Below are 23176 nucleotides of genomic sequence, written 5' to 3'. Positions count from 1 at the left end.
CTCACTCTGCATGTTCTACACCCCACAGGACATTCAGTTCCATACATGGGGAATACCATAGGTGGCAAATGCGATATCATCCATCTTGCACGATCAAGTAAGACACATTTGTACCCCAGTAATGCAGTTGCTCAAAATTAGCAGTAGCGTTGAGCCGCCCATTCTACGTTAAAATCTATATTCTATTGTAATCAATGATACTAAATATCGGATGGAGCAAATAACAGGCGGCTATTTAAAATACTCCCGTTATGTGCTTCCACCAAAGACGCATTTCTACCCAGGACCCTTTCTGCTTCGACCCTCGCTATTTCGCCTGTCAGTCTACGATTTCCAAATATTTACAGTCCCAGCTTATGGGTGAAGTGGGAGATGGTTGGAGGAGGTTGTCAGTACTGTGTTCATGGAGAGGCGGCAGTAAGCATGGTCTGCGTGTCTGTAATGAACGGGTAATGCATGTTGATTAACCCACCTTTCTTCCAGAAGCACACACCCAACAGAACAAAGATGAGAATCAGACCCACAGCAGAGCGAACACCAGCCTCCAGCGCAAAGGATTTATCTAAGTGAGGTAAAGGGACACAGCGTAACCAAGTTAAACAACAGTTTCTACAAAAAATAGATAATCTGCAGCTTAACAGAAGCCACAGATAGGCAGTGGATCCGGAGTGAATTCCAAAGCAGAAAAAATACATAAGAAATTAAAAGGTTGATATAATATCATAGAATTGCACAGAAAAGAATGAGTCCATTTGGCCCATCGTGCCTGTGAAAGAGCTATACAAATAGTATCACACCTCTGCTCATTCCCCACAGCCCTGCATTTTGTTCTCACTTTCAAGTATATATCCGATTCCCTTTGGAATGTTACTATTTAATCTGCTTCCACCTCACTTTCAGGCAGTGCATTCCAGATTACAACAACTCGCTTGTTTATTTAATAATTTTATCTCACCTCTGTGTTTTGCCAGTGATCTTTAACCTGTGCCTTGTGGTTATCGACACTACTGCCAGTAGAATCAGTTTCTCCTTATCTGCTCTATCGTAAACCCTCATAATTTTGAACCATTCTATTACATCTCCCCTTAACATTCTCTGCTCTAAGGAGAACGGCCTCAGATTCCCTTGTCTCTTCACATAAAATGGCATAGCATTTCCAACACTCGCGATACTTAATGTTAGCGGTTCCTTGGATTTTCACTGTTTCGAAAACGTGCCTCAGATGTTCAAAGTCGTTCTCTCCTCCTCTGTTTTTTATAATAAATGACCCGCATTAAATCAGTGCTGCAATATCAGCGAATCAGTAATAAAGTCGGCGGGGGTTTGGCATGCAGTTGACGTCACAATGCATTGGGAGAACATGACGCAGCACGAAGCTGATTCTCATTGTTCGATTGATTAGTTGCCTCGTTCATTCTTTGATTCTTTCATTGGATATTAACCGTGTTCTGGGACAAAGTGACTGTTCCCAGCTGGCAGCAAAAATATAACAGATTGCACGTAAATTAGTCAGTTTCATTCTGTAAGTTTCATTCTGGTCATTGGGTCAAAACTGCGCATGCGAGGAGAGAATGAGTTGAGCTAATTTTTTAGGTGTGGACCTTTGTCACAACATCCTGCTCTCTCCACAGACGCTGACTGAACTGTTGTATATTTCAAACAGCAGATTGTTTGTTTTGCTTATTGCTTACCAGGTTAAAATGACCTTTTGTTAAAGTCGGTAACGTGAATATTTTTTTTCTCAGCTTCCCTAGGGTTAATCCTGCACTATTATAGAATCGATGAGGAACTACAGGAGAAAGCGAGTGAATCAAACTTTTAATCGGAGTTGGAGAAGTAAAACCATCCAATGGTTAGCGCTTTAGTTCTGCCATCAGTCACGCAGTAAGTAGCAAACACTTAATGGAATAAGAGTCAAAGGGTATTCGGGCACTGGCGTAAAAGTGGGCAATGTCACATCGCCCACCTGTTCAGTCTTGTATGACGGGGTGTAAAGTGGGCAGCCTATGAGTCAACATCCAATAAGAATTTTAACATATTGATGTCATTTACATGCCAGTTTTAATCCTTAAACAGAACAACTGATGCACACTAACTATGATGCAAGCACCCCTTGTGCAGGGGTCCGATAAATACAGTGACTCTGTGAATCTCACTCACCTCCTACAGTTATATGTACAGGGTCACTCAGAGCCGATGTTAGCCGCCTTCCGCTCACATCCGCTTTGTACAGGCAGGTGTAACTTCCTCCATCGGAATGACCTATATTCCTGATGGTGAAGGTGAGAGAATTACACCCTGCAGCAGCATGCTGGACATCCGAGTGATTCGTTTCTCCATGTCTGTATAAGTAAAATGTGATGCCAGGAAGCTCCCGTGGGCTTGTACAGTTAAAGGTGACTTCTCCACCCTTCACAAGAACATTGGAATCCATTGATATATTTGGTTTGGGTAGACCTGTAATTCGAAAGGAACAAGTAGTGACCATCGATTCAAAATGCAATATAGACTTATTCTTGAGAACCAAAATATGAATGAGCTGGGCTTGTGTACACAGGGGATAACTGAAACGTTTGGAGAAGACAAGACAGTCGAAAATATAGTGAGCAGTGAGGATGATATCAACACACATCAAGGGGACATGATTCTGCTATTCCCATTTACACTTCCTCTAGACCCAGCTTTTGTTTCTTTACTGGTCCCATACCATCTCCTTTTGCATTGTACAATCAGACCTACTGTAATTTAATCTTTCCTGCCTTCCAACCTAACACAGACCTTCCCATTTGATCTTTCCTCCCTTCCCCATTTCACTGCCTCTGCATTTGCTTAAAATGTTTTATAACTCTAAGTTTTCCAGTTCTGAGGAAAGATCATCGATGTGAAACGTTAACACTGTTTCTCTCTCTACAGAGGCTGCCTGGCCTGCTGAGTATTTACAGCATGTTCTGTTTTTATTTCAGGATTACATAGAGAGACTGGTGAAATTGAGAGAAACATGGCAGATGAAATCTAATGCAGATAAGTGTGAAGTGACACAATTTCGTAGAAAGAATTAAGAGGGAATGTTTAAACGAAATTGTACAATTTCAAACGTGGTGCAGGAACAGAGGGACCTGGGGTGCACATGCACAAGTCTTTGAATGTGGCGGGATAGGCTGAGGTTACATTTAAAGAAAAGCTGGATCAAACAGAGGCTTAGACTACAAAGTCAAAGAAGATATGCTAAAGATGTAGGAATCACTGGTTAGACGCCATGTAGGAATACTGTGTCCCAGAATAGGGCACTACTCTTTAGGAAGGATGTCAATGCCTTACAGATGGTGTAGAGGAGATTTACCAGAATGGTTCCAGGGAAGAGGGATTTCAGTTATATTGAGAGACTGGAGAAGCTGTGATTGACTCGTCAGAGCAGAGAAGGTTGAGTAGAGATTTAATAGAGGTGATCAAAATCATGAAGCGTTTAGATAGATTAAATAAGGAGAACGTTTTTCCAGTGACAGCAAGGTAGGTAACCAAGGGACGCAGGTCTGATTGTACAAATCAAACTTCCTCTCCACCTTCTCTGCTCTAAGGAGAGCTACCCCAGCTTCTCTACTCTATCCACATAACTGAGGTCCGTCCTCCCTGGAATCGTCCTCGTAAATCTTCTCTGCCCTTCTCTAAGGCCTTCCAACCCTTCCTAGAGTGCGGTGCCCAGAATTAGACCCAATGCTCCAGTTGAGGCCGAACAAGTGTTTTATAAATGTTTATTATGACATCCTTGCTTTTGTACTTTATGCTGCTATTTAAGAAGTACAGGATCCCGTATGCTTGTATAACCGTTTTGTCAACCTGCCCTGCCACCTTCAACAATGTGCGCACAAATACCTCCAGGTTTCTCTGGTTACACATACACTTTAGCGTTGTAGCTTTTAGTTTTTATTGTCTCTCCTCGTTCTTCGTACCAAATATATCATGTCACACTCTTCCACGTTGATATATTTCGTATTGTTACTGCATCTGTGGTAAATGAATGTAAAGAACAACAGAAATGGATTTCTGCATGTTCTTGAGCCATGAAAGGCTGGTAACTCAATAACGATTGTGACGTGTTTAATTGAAATGTTCGTATCAGCAATTGAGATTCGACAAAAAGGGAACTGATGGTTTCAAAAAGAAAATAAATCAGTTGGGGATCTTGTTCCAAAATCTGGGCTTATCGCTGAAATTACCATCTTTGATACCAGGAGAAGATATTTTCCTTTGAAATTCACATTTCTGCTAACTTAGTCGAGCCATAACCTGAATAAAAAGAGTGAACAACTCCCATAAACTGTGTGGATTTACATTTCACATCAGGCAGTGCAGAGTTGCTCGGCTGTAGGATGTGGGCTTCGCTGGCAAGGCTGGCATTTAGTGCCCGAACCCAGTAGCCCTTGAGAAGATGATGGTCAGTCTTCTTCTTTAACCCATTTATGCTCCCACAATGCTGTTCGGTATGGACTTCCAAGATTTTGAGCGAGCGACGATGAAGGAACGCCAAATATATTTCCAAGTCAGGATGGTGTGTGACTTGGAGGTGGAACTAGGAGATTATGCTATTCAGATGCTACGACTGCCATCGTCCTTTTTTATGATGGAAGTCGAGGGATTTCGAGGTGCAGACGAAATCCATTGAGTGATATGAAACCTTAAATGTACTTCAGTTAAAATATTTTGCGTATCAGGATGTTTTTGTAAATCTCATTCCGCTGTTTCGGTTATCTGACTGAGAATCTGTAATCTGACAAGGCCACCCACACTGGCGGTGCCTCGTGAGGTGACCATACATTCAGTGGAGTTAAAACTTTGGCAGGAAGAAGCCATTTGACGTTAAACATTCCACTGTGGTAGTTCCAGACATTTAGTGAGTAAAATTGGAAATCAGGGTCAGATTTTGCGTGATTTTAAGAGATAGCCGGCCGCCCCCTGTCAGAATGTGTTGTCTTCACATCGCTAAATATCCAATCTCTCAGCTCCATCAAACAGCATTCCCTCAGTACTCAGTCACAGGGACAATGGTAAACTAGCACGATATTAGATTCCATTTAAGTCAATGGAGGGTATAATTGGGCGGAGAGTAAAATGGAAGGTCGATCCCTATCCGCCTCTTTTCCACCTGGAGGATGTGGTTAAAGTTACCCTCCAAGTGTCGCCATGGACTGTGAGCTCATGTTTTCCGTCGGGATTGAATGCACAACATTCAGACGCAATGGAGTATAAATTCGTCTTGTACAGTAGCCTAAAGCAGGCGATAGCTCAACATCAGCACGTTTTACACATCGCCGGATTTCCATTTCAATTGCCTGCAATGGAATCAGAAATCTGTCGGGTGTGAATCGGGCGGCTGTTTCGCTTTCGCCTGTTTTGCGCTAATTCCCGTGAGGAATGTCACAGTATCTCCAGTAATGCCCTTTGCGGTGAGCAGGTGCACAGCGAGTGATTGCAGGGCATGTTACATGAATCCTGTCAAGAGTTGAGGAATCAGATTAAAACCTAGCCCCACTATGTATGAAAGGAGGGAGAGAGGAAACGAGGAACTACAGGCCAGTTAGCCTGACATCAGTAGTAGGGAAATAGTTCGAATCTGTTATTGAGGAAATGGTAATAGGTCACTCAGAAAATACAAATAGCATTGACAGAGTCAACACGGATTTATGAAAGTGAAACCATGTATGACAAATCTGGTGGAGTTTTTTGAAGTTGTAAATGGCAGAATTGATAAGGGGGAATCAGTGGAGGTGGTGTATTTGAATTTTCAGAAGGCATTCGATAAGGTGCCAAACACGAGGTTACTAAACAGAATTAGGGCTCATGGGATTGGGGATAATATATTTGCATGTATTGAGGATTGGTTAACGGACAGAAAACAGAGAGTTGCAATAAAAGATTCATTTTCGGGTTGGCAGGCTGTAACAAGTGGGGTTATGTAAGGATCTTTGCTTGGGCCTCAGCTTTTCACAATCTACATCAATGGTTTGGATTAGGGGACCAATTGTAATATATTCAAGTTTGCTGATGATACAGAGTTGGTGCAACTTAAGGTGTGAGGAGAATGCAAGAAGGCTTCCAGGTGATATAGACAGGCAAAGTGAGTGGGCAGGGACAGGGCAAATGGAACAGAATGTGGAGAAGTGTGAGTCTAGATCCAAGGTCCACAGTCTCAGGTTAAGGTTTCGGCCATTTAGGAATGAGATGAGGAGAAATTTTTACACTGACTGGATGATAAATCTTTGGAATTCAGTACCCCATAGGGCTGTGAAGGCTCAGTCGTTCAGTATATTCAAGACAGAGGTAGATAGATTTTTGAATATTAAGGGAATCAAGGGATATGTGGATAGTGCAGGACAGTGGAGATGCTGTAGAAGATTGCGAATGATCCTACTGAATGGCAGATCAAGCTTGAAGGGCCAAATGGCCTTTCCTGCTCCTGTGTCTTATATCCTTATGTTCTTAAAACCAATTCTGTTTTATTCCTCTCTCCAAATATTAAACCATTAATTCAGTTACAGTGATAGAAGCATGATTTTATAAACATACCAAGAGTGCTGGAAAAATACTAAAATCCTCTGCTCCCTGTCACTCACCTGCTACAGTGACCATCACAGACTCACTGCGCTGAGTTTCTAACCACCTTCCATTGACGAAGGTCCTATATTTGCACTGGTACCGCCCTCCTTGGTCAGTACTGTTAACCGGGATTGTTAAAATGTTGTCCTTTCTGACCATTTGATCAGATTGCAGGTATTGATTATCTTTGTATAAGTAGAACGATTTGCCTCGATAATCTCCGGTCACATTGCAGGTAATGGTGATCGCCTCTCCTACTACATACACCCCACTCGGTTGATCAAGTGATATCATTGGTGTAGTTAGCGGATCTGTGGTAAAATAAATATAAAGTACAGTTAGAAATGGATCTGCGGATTTCCACGTGCAGTGCAAGGTTGGGAACTCATTGATGATTGTGCGGTGTTGAAGCACAGTTTCCCATCGGATACAGAGATTCCGCAATAGGGGAGTTCGGGAATTGATTATAAAAAAAAGATTGACTAGCATTTCTCTAACGCCATGCATAACCATGGGACGTCCCAAAGCAGTTTACAGCCAATTTAGTAATCTAAAGTGTATTCGCTGTTGTTATGTGGGAAATCAAATGGTGGTGCCAAAGAACCAAAATCCACTCAAGTTCTCGGTCCAAAGTCCGGTTTCAGGCCAAAGATTTTACTCGGGGATGCGAGCGGAATAAGGAAATGGTTGCTTTGAAATGCCCAGTGCTGTTACTTTAGCAAGGTGAAGATGAGATCAGAGAGAGTGAAAGTCTTCATTATTCCCATAGCAGCGACTGGTACCACTGCAAGTATGATACCCCCGCCAACAGAAGGCAGTGAGCAACCAATCTAAGCGAGGCTTTGAGTGTCACACTTTTGAAGTAATTTAGCCGTTTCTGCGAGCACACAATTATTTTTATATATACCATTGTGGTTGTCGCTGGCATGTCCAGCAACTACTGTCAATCCCTAGTTTCCCCTCCAGAAGGTGTGGGTGGCCTTCTAATTGAACCTTAGTGAGGCCAGTGTGGTCAAAGTGCACAACAATGTAATGAATTGTAAGGGTTGGACGTACCAACGATGAAGGAACAGCAATATATGTCCAAGTCAGGATGGTGTGTGACTTGGAGGGGAACTTTGAGGCGGTGATGTTCCCATGTACCTGCTGCCCTTGTCCTTCTAGGAGGAATAGAACGCTGGTTTGGGAGGAGCAGCCGCAGAAGCCTTGGTGACTTGCTGCACTGCATATTGTAGATGGGAAACACTGCAGCGACTTTGCGCCGGTGGTGGACGGAGTGAATGTTTAATGTGCTGCATGGTTTGCCAATCAAGTGAGCTGCGTTGTCTTGGGTTGTGTCACGCTTCCTGATTTGCAGCTGCTCTCACCCAGAGATGTGGAGAGTATTCAATCACACTCTGGAGTTGTGCAAGGAGATGGTGGAAAGGCTTTGTGGAGTCAGGAGGTGAGACACTCGCCGCAGAATTCCCTGCCTCAGACCTGCTCTAGTAGCCACTGTGTTTATTTGAAGGTGAATTTGGAGTGGATGTTGTTCCCATGCACCTGCTGCCCTTGTCCTTCTGGCTGGTGGAGGTCCCGTGTAAGTGAAATGCTGACGAAATACAATGAAGAGAGAGATATGGAAACCCACAAAATAATTCGATTAAAATATCACACATAATAGGATCATTTTGAAAGTCCTGGCACGCAGATTCTGTTCTCGGACAGAGAAACCTGTAATCTGTTATGGCCAGCCCATCTGGAAAGCTTCTTGAGCTGACACTACACTCAGTGGAGTTAAATCCCACACGCTGTGCTTTCATTGTGGCAATAAAATTTAAAGTTTAAACATGAAGTGGGACATTTTTTTGGAGGCGGATCCTTGAACATAGCCTTTATGATTCGATTTTATACACATAATTAAATGGAAAGCTTTATCAGGCAGGGCTGAAAACGGGCGGCCGAATCGCTAGCGCCCGTTTTGAGCTACCGCCCGTGACGAATTTCATCGCCTTATCTCCAGTAATGCCCTTTGTCGGTAATGGATTCACATCAATTGAACACAGGTCCAGAATTACATGAATCCTTTCGAGAATTGATCAATAGGTTCAAAACCCATTCGGTTTCTTCCTCTATCCTAATATTAAAACATTCATGTTGTTCCAATGATTAAAGCATCATTTTATAAAAATTCCACGAGCTTGATAAAATCATACAAAATCCATTGATCCCTGTCACTCACCTGCTACAGTGACCGTCACAGACTCGCTACGATGAGATTCTAACCGTCTTCCCTTGACAGAGGTTTTATAGTGGCACTGGTACCGCCCTCCCTGGCCTTTACTGGTAACTGGGATTTTTCCAATGTTGTCCTTTCTGATATTTTGATAGGATTGCAGATATTGATTATCTTTGTAAAAGTAGAACAATTTATCTCGATAATCTTCAGTCAAGGTGCAGGAAATGGTGACCGTCTCTCCTACTACATACACCCCACTCGGTTGATCAAGAGTTATCACTGGTGTTGTTAGCGGAGCTGTGGTGAAATAAACAGAAAGTACAATTAGAAATGCATCTGGGGATTTTCATGTAAAGCGCAAGGTTGGGATCTCAATGATGATATATATCCAAGTCAGGCTGATTTGTGACTTGGAGGTGGTGGTGTTCCCATGCGCCTCCTGCACTTATCCTTCTAGGTGGGAGAGGTTGCAGGTTTGGGAGGTGCTGCCGAAGAAGTCTTGGTGACTTGCTGCAGTGCAACTTGTAGATGGTAAACACTGCAGCCACTTTGTGCCGGTGGTGGATAGAGTGAATGTTTAAAGTGCTGCATAAATTGCCAATCAAGTGACCTGCTTTGTCTTGGATTGTGTCACGCTTCCTGAGTTGCAGCTGCTCTCATCCAGAGATGTGGAGAGTATTCAATCCCACTCTTGACTTGTGCAAAGAGATGGTGGAAAGGCTTTGTGGAGTCAGGAGGTGAGACACTCGCCACAGAATTCCCTGCCTCAGACCAGCTCTAGTAGTCACAGTGTTTATGTGGAGGTTAATTTGGAGCGGATGTTGCTCCCATGAGTCTGCTGCCCTTGTCGTTCTGGCTGGTGAAGGTCCCGTGGAATTGAAATACTATCGAAATGCAATGCAGGGAGAGAGATGGAAACCCACGAGATAATTAGATTAAAATATCGTGCATATCAAGATCTTATTGAAAATCTCAGCACGCAGATTCTCCTGTAAGCTTGCAGAGCTTCTTGAGATGACAGTACACTCAGTGGGGTTAAATCCCTGGCGCCGTGCTGTCATTGTGGCACTAATCGTTGATTGTTCGAACCTCTAGTGATAAACATTTTCTTCGGCGGATCCTTGAATCAGGCGGCCGCAATTTGATTTTGTACACATAATTAAATGGAAAACATAATCAGGCGGGTCATAAAACGAGCGGCAAATCGCTATCGCCCATGTAATGCTACCGCAGGCCATATGTTTCATTCTCCTATATTGTCATTATGTGAGAGACAAGCAGTGATATCCGATTGTATTACAGTGAAAAAATTGATTCTTACCCATTACCGTTACCTCCACGGTATCACTTCGGTCTGAGGTTATCTGCCGCTCTGACATTGTTCCCTTATACACACAGGATGAGCTGTGAGGATAACAAGAAATCAATATCCCGCCGGGCGTGAACGGTTCTGCAATCCGCTTTTCACCCCACACTATTATACTCTCCTTGAAGTCAAATGAAAGTAATTTCCGAAAGGTTGTGACCCAATCAGCCGACCCGATTTTACGTTGTACTGAAGTGAATTAATGGTAAAATCGGGCGGAGTGTAAATCGTGAAACCGGCCCGAAACAAGCTCTTTCCCGCTTGGTGGATTTGCTCACAATTGCCCACCATGAGCTGTAAGCTGTGAGCTGGATATAGCCAGGACAATGTAAATGACCACCGGCCAGTTTTCTGCTGAGCGAGTAGGTTTAATATCACACACAATGGAATCGGATAGCGTAAAAACGTGCAGCCGATTCCCTTTCGTCTTTTTTGCTCCTCCACCCGAGACAAATTTCAGGTGCAATATCTCAGTATTGCTGTTAATAACCGTAGATGCACAGCGGTGTATTCAGGGCCATTGTTACACGGATCCTGTCAAGCTTTGAGCAATGAGATCAAAGGCCATTCGCTTTTATTCCTTTCTCCTAACGTTAAACATTTCATTTTGGTATTGTGAATAACACATGGATTTTTGAAAATACCAAGCATGTTGCATAGACATATTAATAAACTCTGCCCCCTGTTACTCACCTACTATTGTCAGCGTAATAGCCTCACTCAGCGGGGAAAATAATTGCCTTCCATTGAAGGAGATTCCATATTGGCATTGGTACCGCCCTCTTTGGTTACGCTGTGTAATCAGGAATGTTGCAATGTTGCCCTTTGTTACGATTGGGCTAGAGGACAGCATTGGGCCATCTCTGTCAAAGTAGAAGGCTTTATTGCGATAATCTCCGGTCACAGTGCAGGTAATGGTGACCCTCTCTCCTACTACATACACCCCACTCAGTTGTTCAAGAGACATCACTGGCTTTGTTAGCGGATCTGAGGTAAAATTGACGGAAAGCACAATTAGAAATAGATCTGCGGTTGTTCATGTCATTTGTTCACTCAAAAGTGATTGTGCTACGTTGGAGGGAAGTCCTTTCATTGGGGACTGAGATTCCACAAAAGTGGAGTTCGGGACCTGATTAAAAGCAAGAGAAAACTTGCATTTATATAGCACCTTTCAGGAACTCAGCAACTCCTAAATCGCTTCACAGACAATCTAATGCTTTGGAGCTCAAGTCACAGCTGAAATGTAGGAAATCAAATGGCAGAGTCAAAGAAAATAAATCAGCTTCGATTCTCTTTCCAAAGTCAGATATTAGGCCAGAAAATTTACTCTGGAATACAGGCGGAACAAGGAAAATGCTTAATTGGGCATCGCTATTTCTGCTAATTTAGCGAAGATGAACATGTGGTAAGATTACTGAACCTCCACGTTAACTCTGCGGATTCGCATTTCAAATAATGGAGTTATTTCGGTGGTCCCAAAATATTTTTGAATCATTCCAGATGAGGCCGCTGATGGTAAGGCCGTCATTTCTTCCCGATATCAAGTTGGCCTTGAGAAGATGGGGGTGGGTATTCTTCTTGATCCGACGCAATCTGTTTGGGGAAGGTGCTCACACAGTGCTCCCGCAGGGAGTTCCACGGTTTAATGCAATGAAAAATGAAGGAATTACAATATATTTCCAAGTCAGGATGGTCTGAGAGTGGGAGGGGTGCCTGGTGGTGATGGTGTTCCCATACACCTGAAGCTCTTGTCTTCTGGTTGGTGGAGGTCGCTGGTTTGGGATTGTGTAATTGTCCTCCGGAGGTCTATTACTGTCCTCCTCATTGCTCACTATATTTCCGAGTTTCCTCTCGTCTGCCAACTTTGAGACTTATGATCTGTATAACCAAGTCCAGGTCATTACTATGCATCAAAAATGTATTCCCTCTTGAATGTTGCTATTGAATATGTCTCCAGCACCCTTCCAGGCTTGGCATTCCAGATCACAACATCTCGCCGTGTAACACAGTGCTCTTTAGTTCCTCTCTGGATCTTTTGCCAATGATCTTAAATCTGTGCCTTTGGTTCAGTTTCTATTTTATTTACTCTGTCGATAACCCTTATAATTTTGAACATCTCTATTGAGCCGCCCCTTATTCTTTTCAGCTTTAAGGTACAAAACCATCTCATCTAGTCTCTCCAGATAAATAAAAAACTTACCAGTTGTGATATTGCAAAAACGCTGCCCGTCTCACTCACCTGTTACTGTTACTCACACCGAGGCACTAAGTGAGGACCAGGTCCATTGCTCGTTGACAAGGTATCCATACTTGCACTGGTAATCTCCTTGCTGATATCTGCTGGTTGACGCAATGTAAGACACTCTGCTGGTAGTGGGAAATGGAAGTTTGCCCCCATCTTTATAAAAGGTATAATCGCTACCCGGGGAATTTATGTCGCCATTGCAGGTAATTGTGATGTTCTCTCCGGGTAAATACACGCCAGATTCTTCATTCAGGGTAATTTCAGGTTTCAGCTGAAGTTCTACGGTAAAAATCATGCTAAACATTTATAAAGCATTGACTTGCTGGCAGCTGGAGTATAGTGTAGTGTTCTGGGCACCAAACTTTAAGAACGATGTCAAGGACTTGTGTAGGGTAAAGTGAAGGTTTACCAGGATGATCCGGGGGTGAGGGACTTCAGTTACGTGGAGAGATTGCAGAATCTGCGATTGTGCAGAGAAGGTTAAGGGAGAACCTTATTGGTGTATTCTAAATTAAGAGGGGTAAGTTTGAGCAAATAGGGAGAATCTGTATCCTCTGGAAACTGGGTCCAGAAATAGAGTTCAGTGACTTAAAATAATTGAGAAAGGAACAAGAAGGGACCGGCGGAGAATTTCTTCACTCAGATGATTTTAAGATTGGTAAAGCAATAAGTGAAAAGGTGCTGGATACAGATTCCACCGGAACACTTATGATTCAATTGGACATGTATTGAAGGGCGCTAATGTCCAGCTTTAATTTAAAACCTGGGGTGTGGGACGCAATTGTACAGCTCTTTCACACAGCTTTCACAGACATGATGGGTGCAGTGGACTACTTCTGTTCCTGAGAGACGGTATCATGCTATGAATTTATGCTCTACCGAAATAGAAAGGGATTGATGTTAGTGACCTGCTTTTGTGATGGAGTTGTTCGCCGACAGAAGGCGCTAATGCACTTTTCAGGGCATCTAAAGTTGCAAGCAAATGGTGGGATAACCCATCAAAGCGAGTGGAGAAAAATCTTAGAATTCTCCGTCTTTGTGATGTGCGAAGTTCAGTGCAGTAAGTGTTTATCACTCTCTCGTCTCTGAGTCAGATGATTGTGGGTTCGAGCCCCATTCCAAACACTGGAGCTCATAATCTGGGCCGACACGCCCACTGCAGTACTGAGGGAGTGATGCACTGTGGAGATACCAAACCTTGGATGAAACTTTAACCCGAGGTCCTTACCTTCCTCACAGGTGAATGGTAAATAATCCCTGGCACTTTCTGCAGAGCAGGGAGGTACTTGTGCTCTCTTGTGTCAAGGGAGTAGGAGGTGGTGTTCGTGCTCAGAACGAGTTCAGATAGGGCATATGGGGAGATGGGAGATAATAGGAAATAAAATGCAATTCAAGTTCAGGGCAGGGTGAGCGGGATAAGGGGATGGTTTCTTTTGCAGGGCAAGGGAAGGAGTTGAAGGATCAGAGGCAGCTGAGTGGATGACCTTAGGAATAGAGGAGTGTACTGAGATGAAAATTTCTAGGGGAGGTGATGGTGGGTTTGGGTATTAGAGGAGGGAGAGGTTTAGGAACACAGCCGAGCTCCGAACACACGGGGTGGGGAGAGAAACTGACATGGGAACTGAAAACACTGAGGACAAGGAGTCGCTCAATGAACAGGTCCTGGGATGAAAGGGAGAAAGCATATCTTAGTAAGAGACTCGGATGGGACTGGAGTTTTTAAGGCAACTATGTCTTGTGGAGAGACCAGGAGCGTGGATCATGTTGAGGGGGTGAATGTAAGTGTAGGTAACAGATGAGCAAGAGTAGAGTCTGCGTTGAGATTTGGTGATTAGGGCCACAGTGCTACCACAGATGCTAGGATGCGGAAGCACGTCGGGAGGCTTCAGCGAGGTTCATGATGTTGCCATTGTGAGTCAAGTCTCAGGCAAAGCCAATAGATCAAAGCAATTCAGCAATCACCCACATGGATTGCAACTGCCTTGTTTGTTTGCATTACATTATACGGCAGCACAGAAACAGGTCATTCGACCCATTAATTCCATGTCTGCTGTTATGCTCTACACGACCCTCCTCCCACCCTCTCCTTCTGACCCCATCAACATATCCTTCTCCTCAACTAGCGAGTTCCATATTCTAACTACTCTCTGGATAAAGAGGTTTTTCCTGGATTCCCTATTAGATTCATCAATGACGATCTTATGTTGATGGACCTTAGATCTGGTCTCCCACGGAAGTGGAAAAATGTTCTCTACAACTGCCCTATCAAACCCGTTCATAATCCTAAAGAGCTTTTTCACATCACCCCTTCGTCTTTATATACCTAGAGAAAAGTGCCCGAGCCTTTTCAATCTCTTCTGATAGTTACATTATTTCAGGTCTGGTATCATCGTAGTAAATATACATTGCACCTTCTCCAGTGCCTCTATATCCAGTTTATAATATTAAGACCAGAACTGTTGAGAGTGCTCCAATGTGGTCTGCCTTAAGAAATGAATCCCAGGGCGTTCTTTGTTTTGTTATGTGTTAATTAAATTGTGTCTCAAATTTTAGTGATTTGTGCCCTGTTCCCCCAGATTCCTCTGCTCTTCAACCCCATTTCGGAAATTAGTTTCTACGTAGTAAGTGTTATCCTGATTTCACTTACATATGTTGATCCACGTATATCCTTCTACTTGACACTTTGTACATATTATAATAATAGTGAACAATTAATCCGGATGGAAATTGGTAGCGGTGCTGGTTGACACATTGAACAACCCAAGGGGTTAGTGGTGAATTACTTGACTGGGATGGATAAATAGATTGTGTGATTAGGCTTCAGCAAGAGTGATGGGTGTCGTGATCAGCAACAGAGCAGGAGCGGGAGTGGGCTTTGCTGCTCGTATGAAAAGATTGACAGAAATCTCGATGGACCTTTCAGAGAATGCCAGGAGAGGCACAGAATGCCGCTGTGGATTGTTCACCAATAAATCATTCATGCAAATTAAGGAGAGTGGAATGCCAGGGAAGCTGGATAAAAAGGGACTTGAGTTGTTAACAAAATTATACACAGGTTAGATCAAAATAAGTTATCGTAATATTAAGTCGAGCATTTGTCCGGTAAAGCGCACGGAATTGAAGACAAATTAGTGACATTGGTACTGAATTGATTAGCAGTTACGAATCATAGAGCAGCGATAATGTGTCTGTAATCTAACTGGCAAAAAGTGACAAGTGGTGTCCCCAGGATTCTGTAATGCGGCCTCGTGTTTTAACTGCATTGATCTATGAGTTACAGGAACGAATAAAGTTCCAGATATCCAACTCCACTGATGGCACTAAGCTGTATATTCTGGCGATAGCAGCAGACCGTTGTAATGGGACATTGCTACCTTAATGAGTGGGCAAAACTCTGGGCAATTTAGTTCAGTGTCGGGGGCTGTTTGGTCAACCAATTTCGACCTAAGCAAGATATATATTACACCTGGAATAATGTGAGCACTTCAGCAAACCACACCATAATTAGCATATAGGAACATAGGAATCGAACTAGGCCATTCAGTCCCTCGAGCCTGTTTCTGCCATTCAATTCGATCATTGCTGATCGGTATCCTTACTCCTTCTAACTTCTAGCAGATTTCAGTGAACAATTCTGTACTTTCAACATAAAGGAAGCACGGTGGCATAGTGGTTAGCACTGTTGCCTCACAGTGCCAGAGACCCAGGTTCAAATCCGGCCTTGGGTGACTGCCTGTGTGGAGTTTGCACTTTCTCCCTGTGTTTGCGTGGGTTTTACTCCGGGTGCTCTGGTTTCCTCCTACAGTCCAAAGATGTGCGGGTGAGGTTGATTGACCATGATAAAAAAAGTGGCCCTTAGTGTTAGGGGGGATTAAATACGCGGGGTTACGGGGATAGAGCTTGTGTGGGATGGCTGTCGCTGTAGGGACCGGGTGCTGGGGTTTGGATAATCAGCCATGATCTCGTTGAATGGCGGAGCAGGGCCGAATGGCCTGCTCCTATCTTCTATGTTTCTATAACAAACAGCATAATCCCTCTATAACGTGGAGAGCAGATTTATTTATTAACAGTCTAAATGATGTCTGAAAAATATATTTTGATACTGGAAATTAACATTGAAAATATGGCTGGGAATGTATTTCTGAAGTTCAACAGCATTACCTGTAGGAGATATAAAACATTGTTAGACTTTTTCTGGGTGTCAAAACAAGAGGTTGTATAGCGAGGGACCAATAGATTGTGGTTTTGATGAAAACAAATAAAACAAACGGCGGATATATAAAAAAGTACAAGCACCAGTTAGTTAAATATTTTTAGAAGTTCTTAGAAGTTTGGAAAGTTTTTTAAAATGTAATTAAAATGGAAGAGACTGAAAGAGGTTAATGTGGGCGTGACTTAGTTTTCACTGCTTTTGTGGGCGTGTCTTCACTTACTCATTGGCTGTAGGCTGCACGCCTGGCCTTAGTGATGTCATATGCTGCCCACAACTAAGCAGTGCCGAAGAGCAAGTCTCAGTTCTCTGCAGCTCCATCGAGACTGACCGCAATTTTTGGGCCTTCATATCATTCATATGGTCCACTGCCCAGAACTGAATGCAGTTCCACCAGACGGGGTCTATCATAGAGAATATAAGCAGGAGTAGGCCATTCGTTCCATCGAGCCTGCTCCACGATTCAATATGATCATGGCTGTTCCTCTATCTCAATACCATATTCCCACTCTCTCGTCATATCCCTTGGTGCCTTTTGTGTCTAGAAATCTATCTCTCTCCTTCTTATATATATTCTGAGCTATGGCCTCCACAGCCTTCTCTGGTGGAGATTTCCAGAGTTTCAACACCCTCTGATGAAGAAGTTTTTCCTCATCTCAGTTCTAAATGTCCTACCCCGTATACTCAGACTGCGACCCCTCGTTCAAGTCCCCACAGTCAGGGGAAACATCCTCCCTACACCCAGTCAAACCCTGTCAGAATTTTATACGTTTCAGTGAGATTCCCTCTCATTCTTCTAAACTCTAGCGACTACAGGCCTAGTCGACCCAATCTCTCCTCATACGGCAGTTCTACCATCACAGGAGCCTGTCTGGTGAACCTTCGCTGCACTCCCGCTAGTGCAAATAAATCCTTTCTTAGGTAAGGAGACAAAAACTGCACACAGTACTCAAGGTGAGGTCGCACCACGGCCCTGTATAACTGTAGTAAGACATCCTTGATCCTGTGCTCAAACCTCTTGCAATGAAGGCCAACATGCCATTTTCCTTCCTAGCCGTTGCTGGACCTGCATGTTTACTTTCAGCGACTGGTGTACAAGAACACCCAGGTCCCTTTGTACATCAACATTTTCCAATCTATTACCTTTAAAGTAGCACTCTTCCGTTCTGTTTTTCATACCTAAGTGGATAACTTCACATTTATCCACGTTATACTGCATCTGCCATATATTTGCCCACTCACTCAACTTTTCTAAATCGCCTTGAAGCCTCTTTGCATTCTCCTGACAAATCACAATCCAACCTGGCTATGTGTCATCAGAAAACTTCACAATAATACATTTTGTCCCTCATCCAAATCATTGGCATATTTTGTGAATTGTTGGGGCCGCAGCACTGATCTCTGCGGTAGCCCAATAGTCTCTGCCTGCCACCCCGAAAAAGACCCATTTATTCCTACTCTCTGTTTCCTGTCTATAACCAATTAACAATCCATGCCAGTATATTACCCCCAATCACATATAGTTACTTTTGCACACAAAACTGTTATATGAGACTTTATCAAAGGCCACCAGAAAAGCCAAATGCGACACATCCACTAGGTTTCTCTTATCTATTCTACCAATTACATCCTTAGAAAACTCCAGTAGGTTTGTCAAACACAATTTCCCTTTCATAAATCCATGTTGACATTTTCTAATCCCGTTCATATTTTCTAAGTGTCCGATTACCACATCCTTTATAATAGACTCCAGTATTTTACCTACTGCTGATGTTAGGCTTACCGGTCTGTAGTTCCCGGTTTTCTCTCTCCCTCTATTTTTTAATAGTGGTGTTACATTTGCCACCCTCCAATCTGCAGAAATTGTTCTATAATCTATAGAATTATGGAAGATGACAACCGATGCATCCACAATTTCCATGGCTACCTATTATGGTACTCTGGGATGCAGATTATCAGATGCTAGGGATTTATCGGCTTTCAGTCCCTTTAATTTTTCCAGCACTATTTTTTTACTAATACTAAATTATTTAATTCCTCGTTCTGCCTAGACCTCAGGTACCCTACAATTTCTGGGATGTTATTAATGCCCTCTTACGTGAAGACAGAAAAAAGTATTGTTTGATTGCCCAGCCATTTCTTTGTTCCCCATTATAAACTCGCCCGTTTCTGGCTGTAAGGGACCTACATTTTTCTACACTAATCGTTTTCTTTTTAGATACTTGTGGAAGCTTTTGCAATCCGCTTTTATGTTCCTTCCAAGTTTACTCTCATACTCTATTTTCCCCTCTTTATCAAACTCTTGGTCCTTTTCTACTGAACACTAAGCTGCTCCCAATCCTCAGGCTTGCTACTTTTGGCAACTCTATATGGATTCTCTTTGGAGCTAATTCTATCCTAAATTTATTTGCTTATCCATTGTTGGGCCGCTTTTCCTTTTCGGTTTTTGCACCAGAAAGGAATTTATAACTTTTGCAATTCTTGCTTTCGTTCCTTAAACGTTAATCATTGCAATCCACTGTCATGCAATTAAATTAAGCTCCGAAATCTATTATATCCAACTCCCTCCTCATATTTCGTACTTTCCTTTGTTTAGATTAAGGAACCTACTTTCGGATTAGAAACATAGAAACATAGAAACATAGTAGATATGAGTATGAGTAGGCCATTCGGCCCCTCGAGCCTGCTCTGCCATCCAATGCGATCATGGCTGATCATCCAAATTCAGAACCCGGCCCCTGCTTTCTCCCCATACCACTTGAACCCTTTAGCCTTAAGAAATATATCCAACTCCTTCTTGAATATATTTAATGTATTGTCCTCTACTGCCTTCTGTGATAGAGAATTCCACAGGTTCACCACTCTCTGGGTGAAGAAATTCCTCCTAATTTCTGTCGTAAATGGCCTACCCCTTATCCTTAGACTGTGACCCCTGGTTATGGGCTCCCAGACCATCGGGAACATCCTCCCTGCATCTAGTCTGTCCAGACCTGTCAGAATTTTATAACTTTCAATTAGATACCCTTTCATTCTTCTAAACTGCAGCGAGTACAAGCACAATCGACCCAATCTTTCCTCATCCGTCATTCCTGCCATCCCAAGTATCAGCCTGGTGAATCTTCGCTGAACTCCTTCCATGGTAAGAACATCCTTCCTCAGATAAGGCGACCAAACTGCACACACTACTAAAGATGTGGTCTTAGCAGGGCCCTGTATAACTGCAGCAAGACATCACTCTTCCTGAACACAAACCCTCTCACTTAGAAGGCCAACATACCATTTGCCTTCTTAAATGCCTGCTGCATCTGCAGGCTTACCGTCAGCGACTGGTGCACAAGGGCACCCAGGTCTGGTTGCACTTCCCCTTCTCCCAATCTATTGCCATTCAGATAATAATCTGCCTTCCTGTTTTTGCCACCAAAATGGATAACCTCAAATATATCCACATTATATTGCATCTTCTATGCTTTTGCCCAATGAGCCAACCTGTCCAAATCATCCTGGAGTTTCTCAGCATCCTCCTCACAGCACACACGACCACCCAGCTTTGTGTCATCTGCAAATTTGGAGATATGACATCTAGTTGCCTTGTCTAGATCATTATTATATATTGTGAATAGCTGGGGTCCAAGGACCGATCCCTGCGGTACCTCACTAGTCACTGCCTGCCACTCAGAAAAAGACCCGCTTATTCCAACTCATTGCTTTCTCTCTGCCAATCAGTTCTCTATCCAATTCAATACCTTGCCCACAATCCCATGTTGCTTAAATTAACACGCTAGTCTCTTAAGCGGGACCTTATCGAAAGCCTTCTGAAAGTCCAAATACAACACAACCACTGGTTCTCCCTTATCTATTTTACCAGTTACATCCTCAAAAAATTCCAGTAGGTTAGTCAAGCACGATTTACATTTTGTAAATCCATGTTGATTTTGTCCGATCCTGTCACTGTTTCCCAAGTGCTCTGCTATTACATCATTTATAATGGACTCTAGCATTTTCCCCATTACTGATGTCAGGCTTACCCGTCTGTAATTCCACATTTTCTCTCTACCACCTTTTTTCAATAGTGGGGTAATATTAGCTACACTCGAAACCATGGTTACTGTTCCAGATTCCATCGAATTTTGGAAGATGATCAGCAATGCATCTACTTTTTCCAGGGCCACTTCCTTAAGTACACTAGGATGTAGATTATCAGGCCCTGGGGATTTATCCGCCTTCAATCCCATCAATTTCCCTAACACCATTTCCGTACAAATACTGATTTCTTCCACTTCCTCCCTTTCATCAGACCCTATGTTCCCCGACATCTCTGGGAGGTAATTTGTGTCCTCCTTTGTGAAGACAGAACCAAAATATGTATTTAATTGGTCGGCCATTTCTTTGTTCCCCATTATAAATTCCCCTGATTCTGACTGCAAGGGACCTACGATTGACTTCACCTATGTTTTTCTCTTCGCATATCTATAACAGCTTTCACAGTCGGTTTTTATGTTCCCTGCAAGCTTACTCTTGTTTCTATATTCCCTTTCTTAATTAATCCCTTTGTGCTGCTTTGTTGAATCCTAAACTGTTCTCAATCCTCACGTTTACTGCTTTTTCTGGCCAATTTATATGTCCTCTCCTTGGATCTTATGCTATCCCTAAATTCCCTTGGTAGCCACGGTTGAGTCACATTTTTCGTTTTATATTTATGCCAAACTGGGATGAACAAATACTGTAGTTGATCCATGCGGTCTTTGAATGTTTGCCATTGCATATCCACCATCAACCCTTTGAGTGACATTCCCCAAGCAAACCTACCCAACTTGCGCCTCAGACTGTCGTAGTTTCCTTTATTTAAATTTAGGTACCAAGCCTGTGAGTCGACAACGTCATTCTCCATCTGAATGATGAATTCGATCATATTATGATCGTCTGACTCAAGGGGCCTCGTACAACAAGATTGCTAATTAATCCTTTCTCGTTACAAAATACCCATTCTAAGATGGCCTGATCTCTGTTTGGTTCCTCGACATATTGGTCCAGGAAACCATCTTGTAAACACTCCAGGAATTCCTACTCCACAGTAATGTTAAAAATTTGGTTGATTGGAATTGTTCACTTTCCATCGTAATGAAGAATTGCATCATATTATGGTAACTCTTCCAAAAGTATCCATAACAACTAAATTATTAATTAACCCCTTCTCATTGCACAATACCCAACCTAGGATAGCATGTTCCCTGGTTGGCTCCTTAACGTACTAGCCTAAATCACAATCTTGTGCACGCTCCAGTAATTCATCCTCCACTCTAATAATGCTAATTTGGTTTGGCCAGCCTATTTGTAGATTAAAACCACCCATGATTACTGTACAACCCTTGTTGCACTCATCTCTATTTTTCGGTTTGATGCCATCCCCTACAGATCCACTATTGTTTGGAGGCCTACAGACAACTCCCACCAATGTTGTCTGCCCCTTGGTGCTTCTTAGCTCCACCCAAACTGATTCTACATCTTGATTTTCTGAGCAAATATCCTTGCTCACTGTTGCTCTGATGTCATCCTTTACTAACAGTGCCACCCCACCTCCTTTTCCTTTTTGACTTTCCTTCCTGAATATCAAATACCCCTGGATATTCAGCACCCAGTCTTGGTCACGCTGCAACCATGTCTCCGTAATCAAGTGCTCTGTACAGCTACAACTTTCTTCCTCCACTTCGAATTCCAGCTATCTTGAGATAAAACTATATCTTGAGATAAAACTATATATTGAGATATAAGCTGTGTCTTTATGCATTCCTCCACTTCACCTGACGAAGGAGCAGCGCTCCGAAAGCTTGTGATTTCAAATAAAACTGTTGGACTATAACCTGTTGATGTGTGACTTCTTACATATGTCCACCCCAGTCCAACTCCGGCATCTCCACATCTTGAGATAAAGGCTAACATTCCACTAGTCTTTGTAATGATGATCCTACCTTTCCACTAGATTTTACTAATTTCTGTACTTTGATTCCTAAATCTATCTGATCCTCCATTTTCCCCAGTTTTTCACCAAATAGGAAATACAGGAATCTTGTTTTACGTCCAAAATGGAAGATCTCACACTTTTTAACTTTACATTCCATCTGCTACATTTTTCCCACTCACCCAATCCATCAATGTCCCTTTACAACTTTCTGCTCAAGAGTGCATTATTTACTGCGTCAGTTAAATTAATTTCACCAGCACACTTAAATATACGACTCCCTATTCCTTCTTTCAAGTCATTGTTAAATTTACTGAAAATCTGAGATTCAGTTCAGATCCCAGGTGGACACCACTAATCACATCCTGCCAGTGTGATTACAGAGCCATTATTCCTACTATCTGTCTCCAGCAATATAGTAAATTTCCTGTCCTTGAAGTCTACAAGTTTCCTCCAATTCCATGCACAAGCTAGTCGAATGCCTTCTGAGATTCCATTTAAATAACATCCATAGACAGTCCTTTACCTACCACTTTAGGTATCTCCTCAAAACGATGAACTAGCTTCGACAGAGGTGACTTAACCTTTAC

At 42.8% G+C, this 23176-nt stretch overlaps 1 protein-coding gene across 1 annotated transcript in view; it reads right to left on the bottom strand.

Moving 5' to 3' along the window:
- Window positions 1-401: 401 nt before the first annotated feature.
- The window catches only part of LOC147087167 (Fc receptor-like protein 5), a 37984-nt gene continuing 15209 nt past the window's right edge, over window positions 402-23176 (bottom strand). The window contains exons 3-6 of the mRNA XM_085978075.1: window positions 10869-11162; window positions 6609-6902; window positions 2161-2457; window positions 402-562 (exon numbers count right to left, since the gene is read on the bottom strand). Of these exons, the coding sequence (XP_085834201.1) occupies window positions 402-562; window positions 2161-2457; window positions 6609-6902; window positions 10869-11162 (1046 nt within the window). The remainder of the gene's footprint in view (window positions 563-2160; window positions 2458-6608; window positions 6903-10868; window positions 11163-23176) is intronic.

The sequence above is a fragment of the Somniosus microcephalus genome, unplaced genomic scaffold (genome assembly GCF_052327205.1).
Source record: "Somniosus microcephalus isolate GS21.2 unplaced genomic scaffold, FLI_Smic_1.0 unresolved_chr6, whole genome shotgun sequence".
Lineage (NCBI taxonomy): Eukaryota > Metazoa > Chordata > Chondrichthyes > Squaliformes > Somniosidae > Somniosus > Somniosus microcephalus.
The sequence above is the reverse complement of the archived record's forward strand: the minus strand, read 5'-3'. Positions and strand labels throughout refer to the sequence as shown.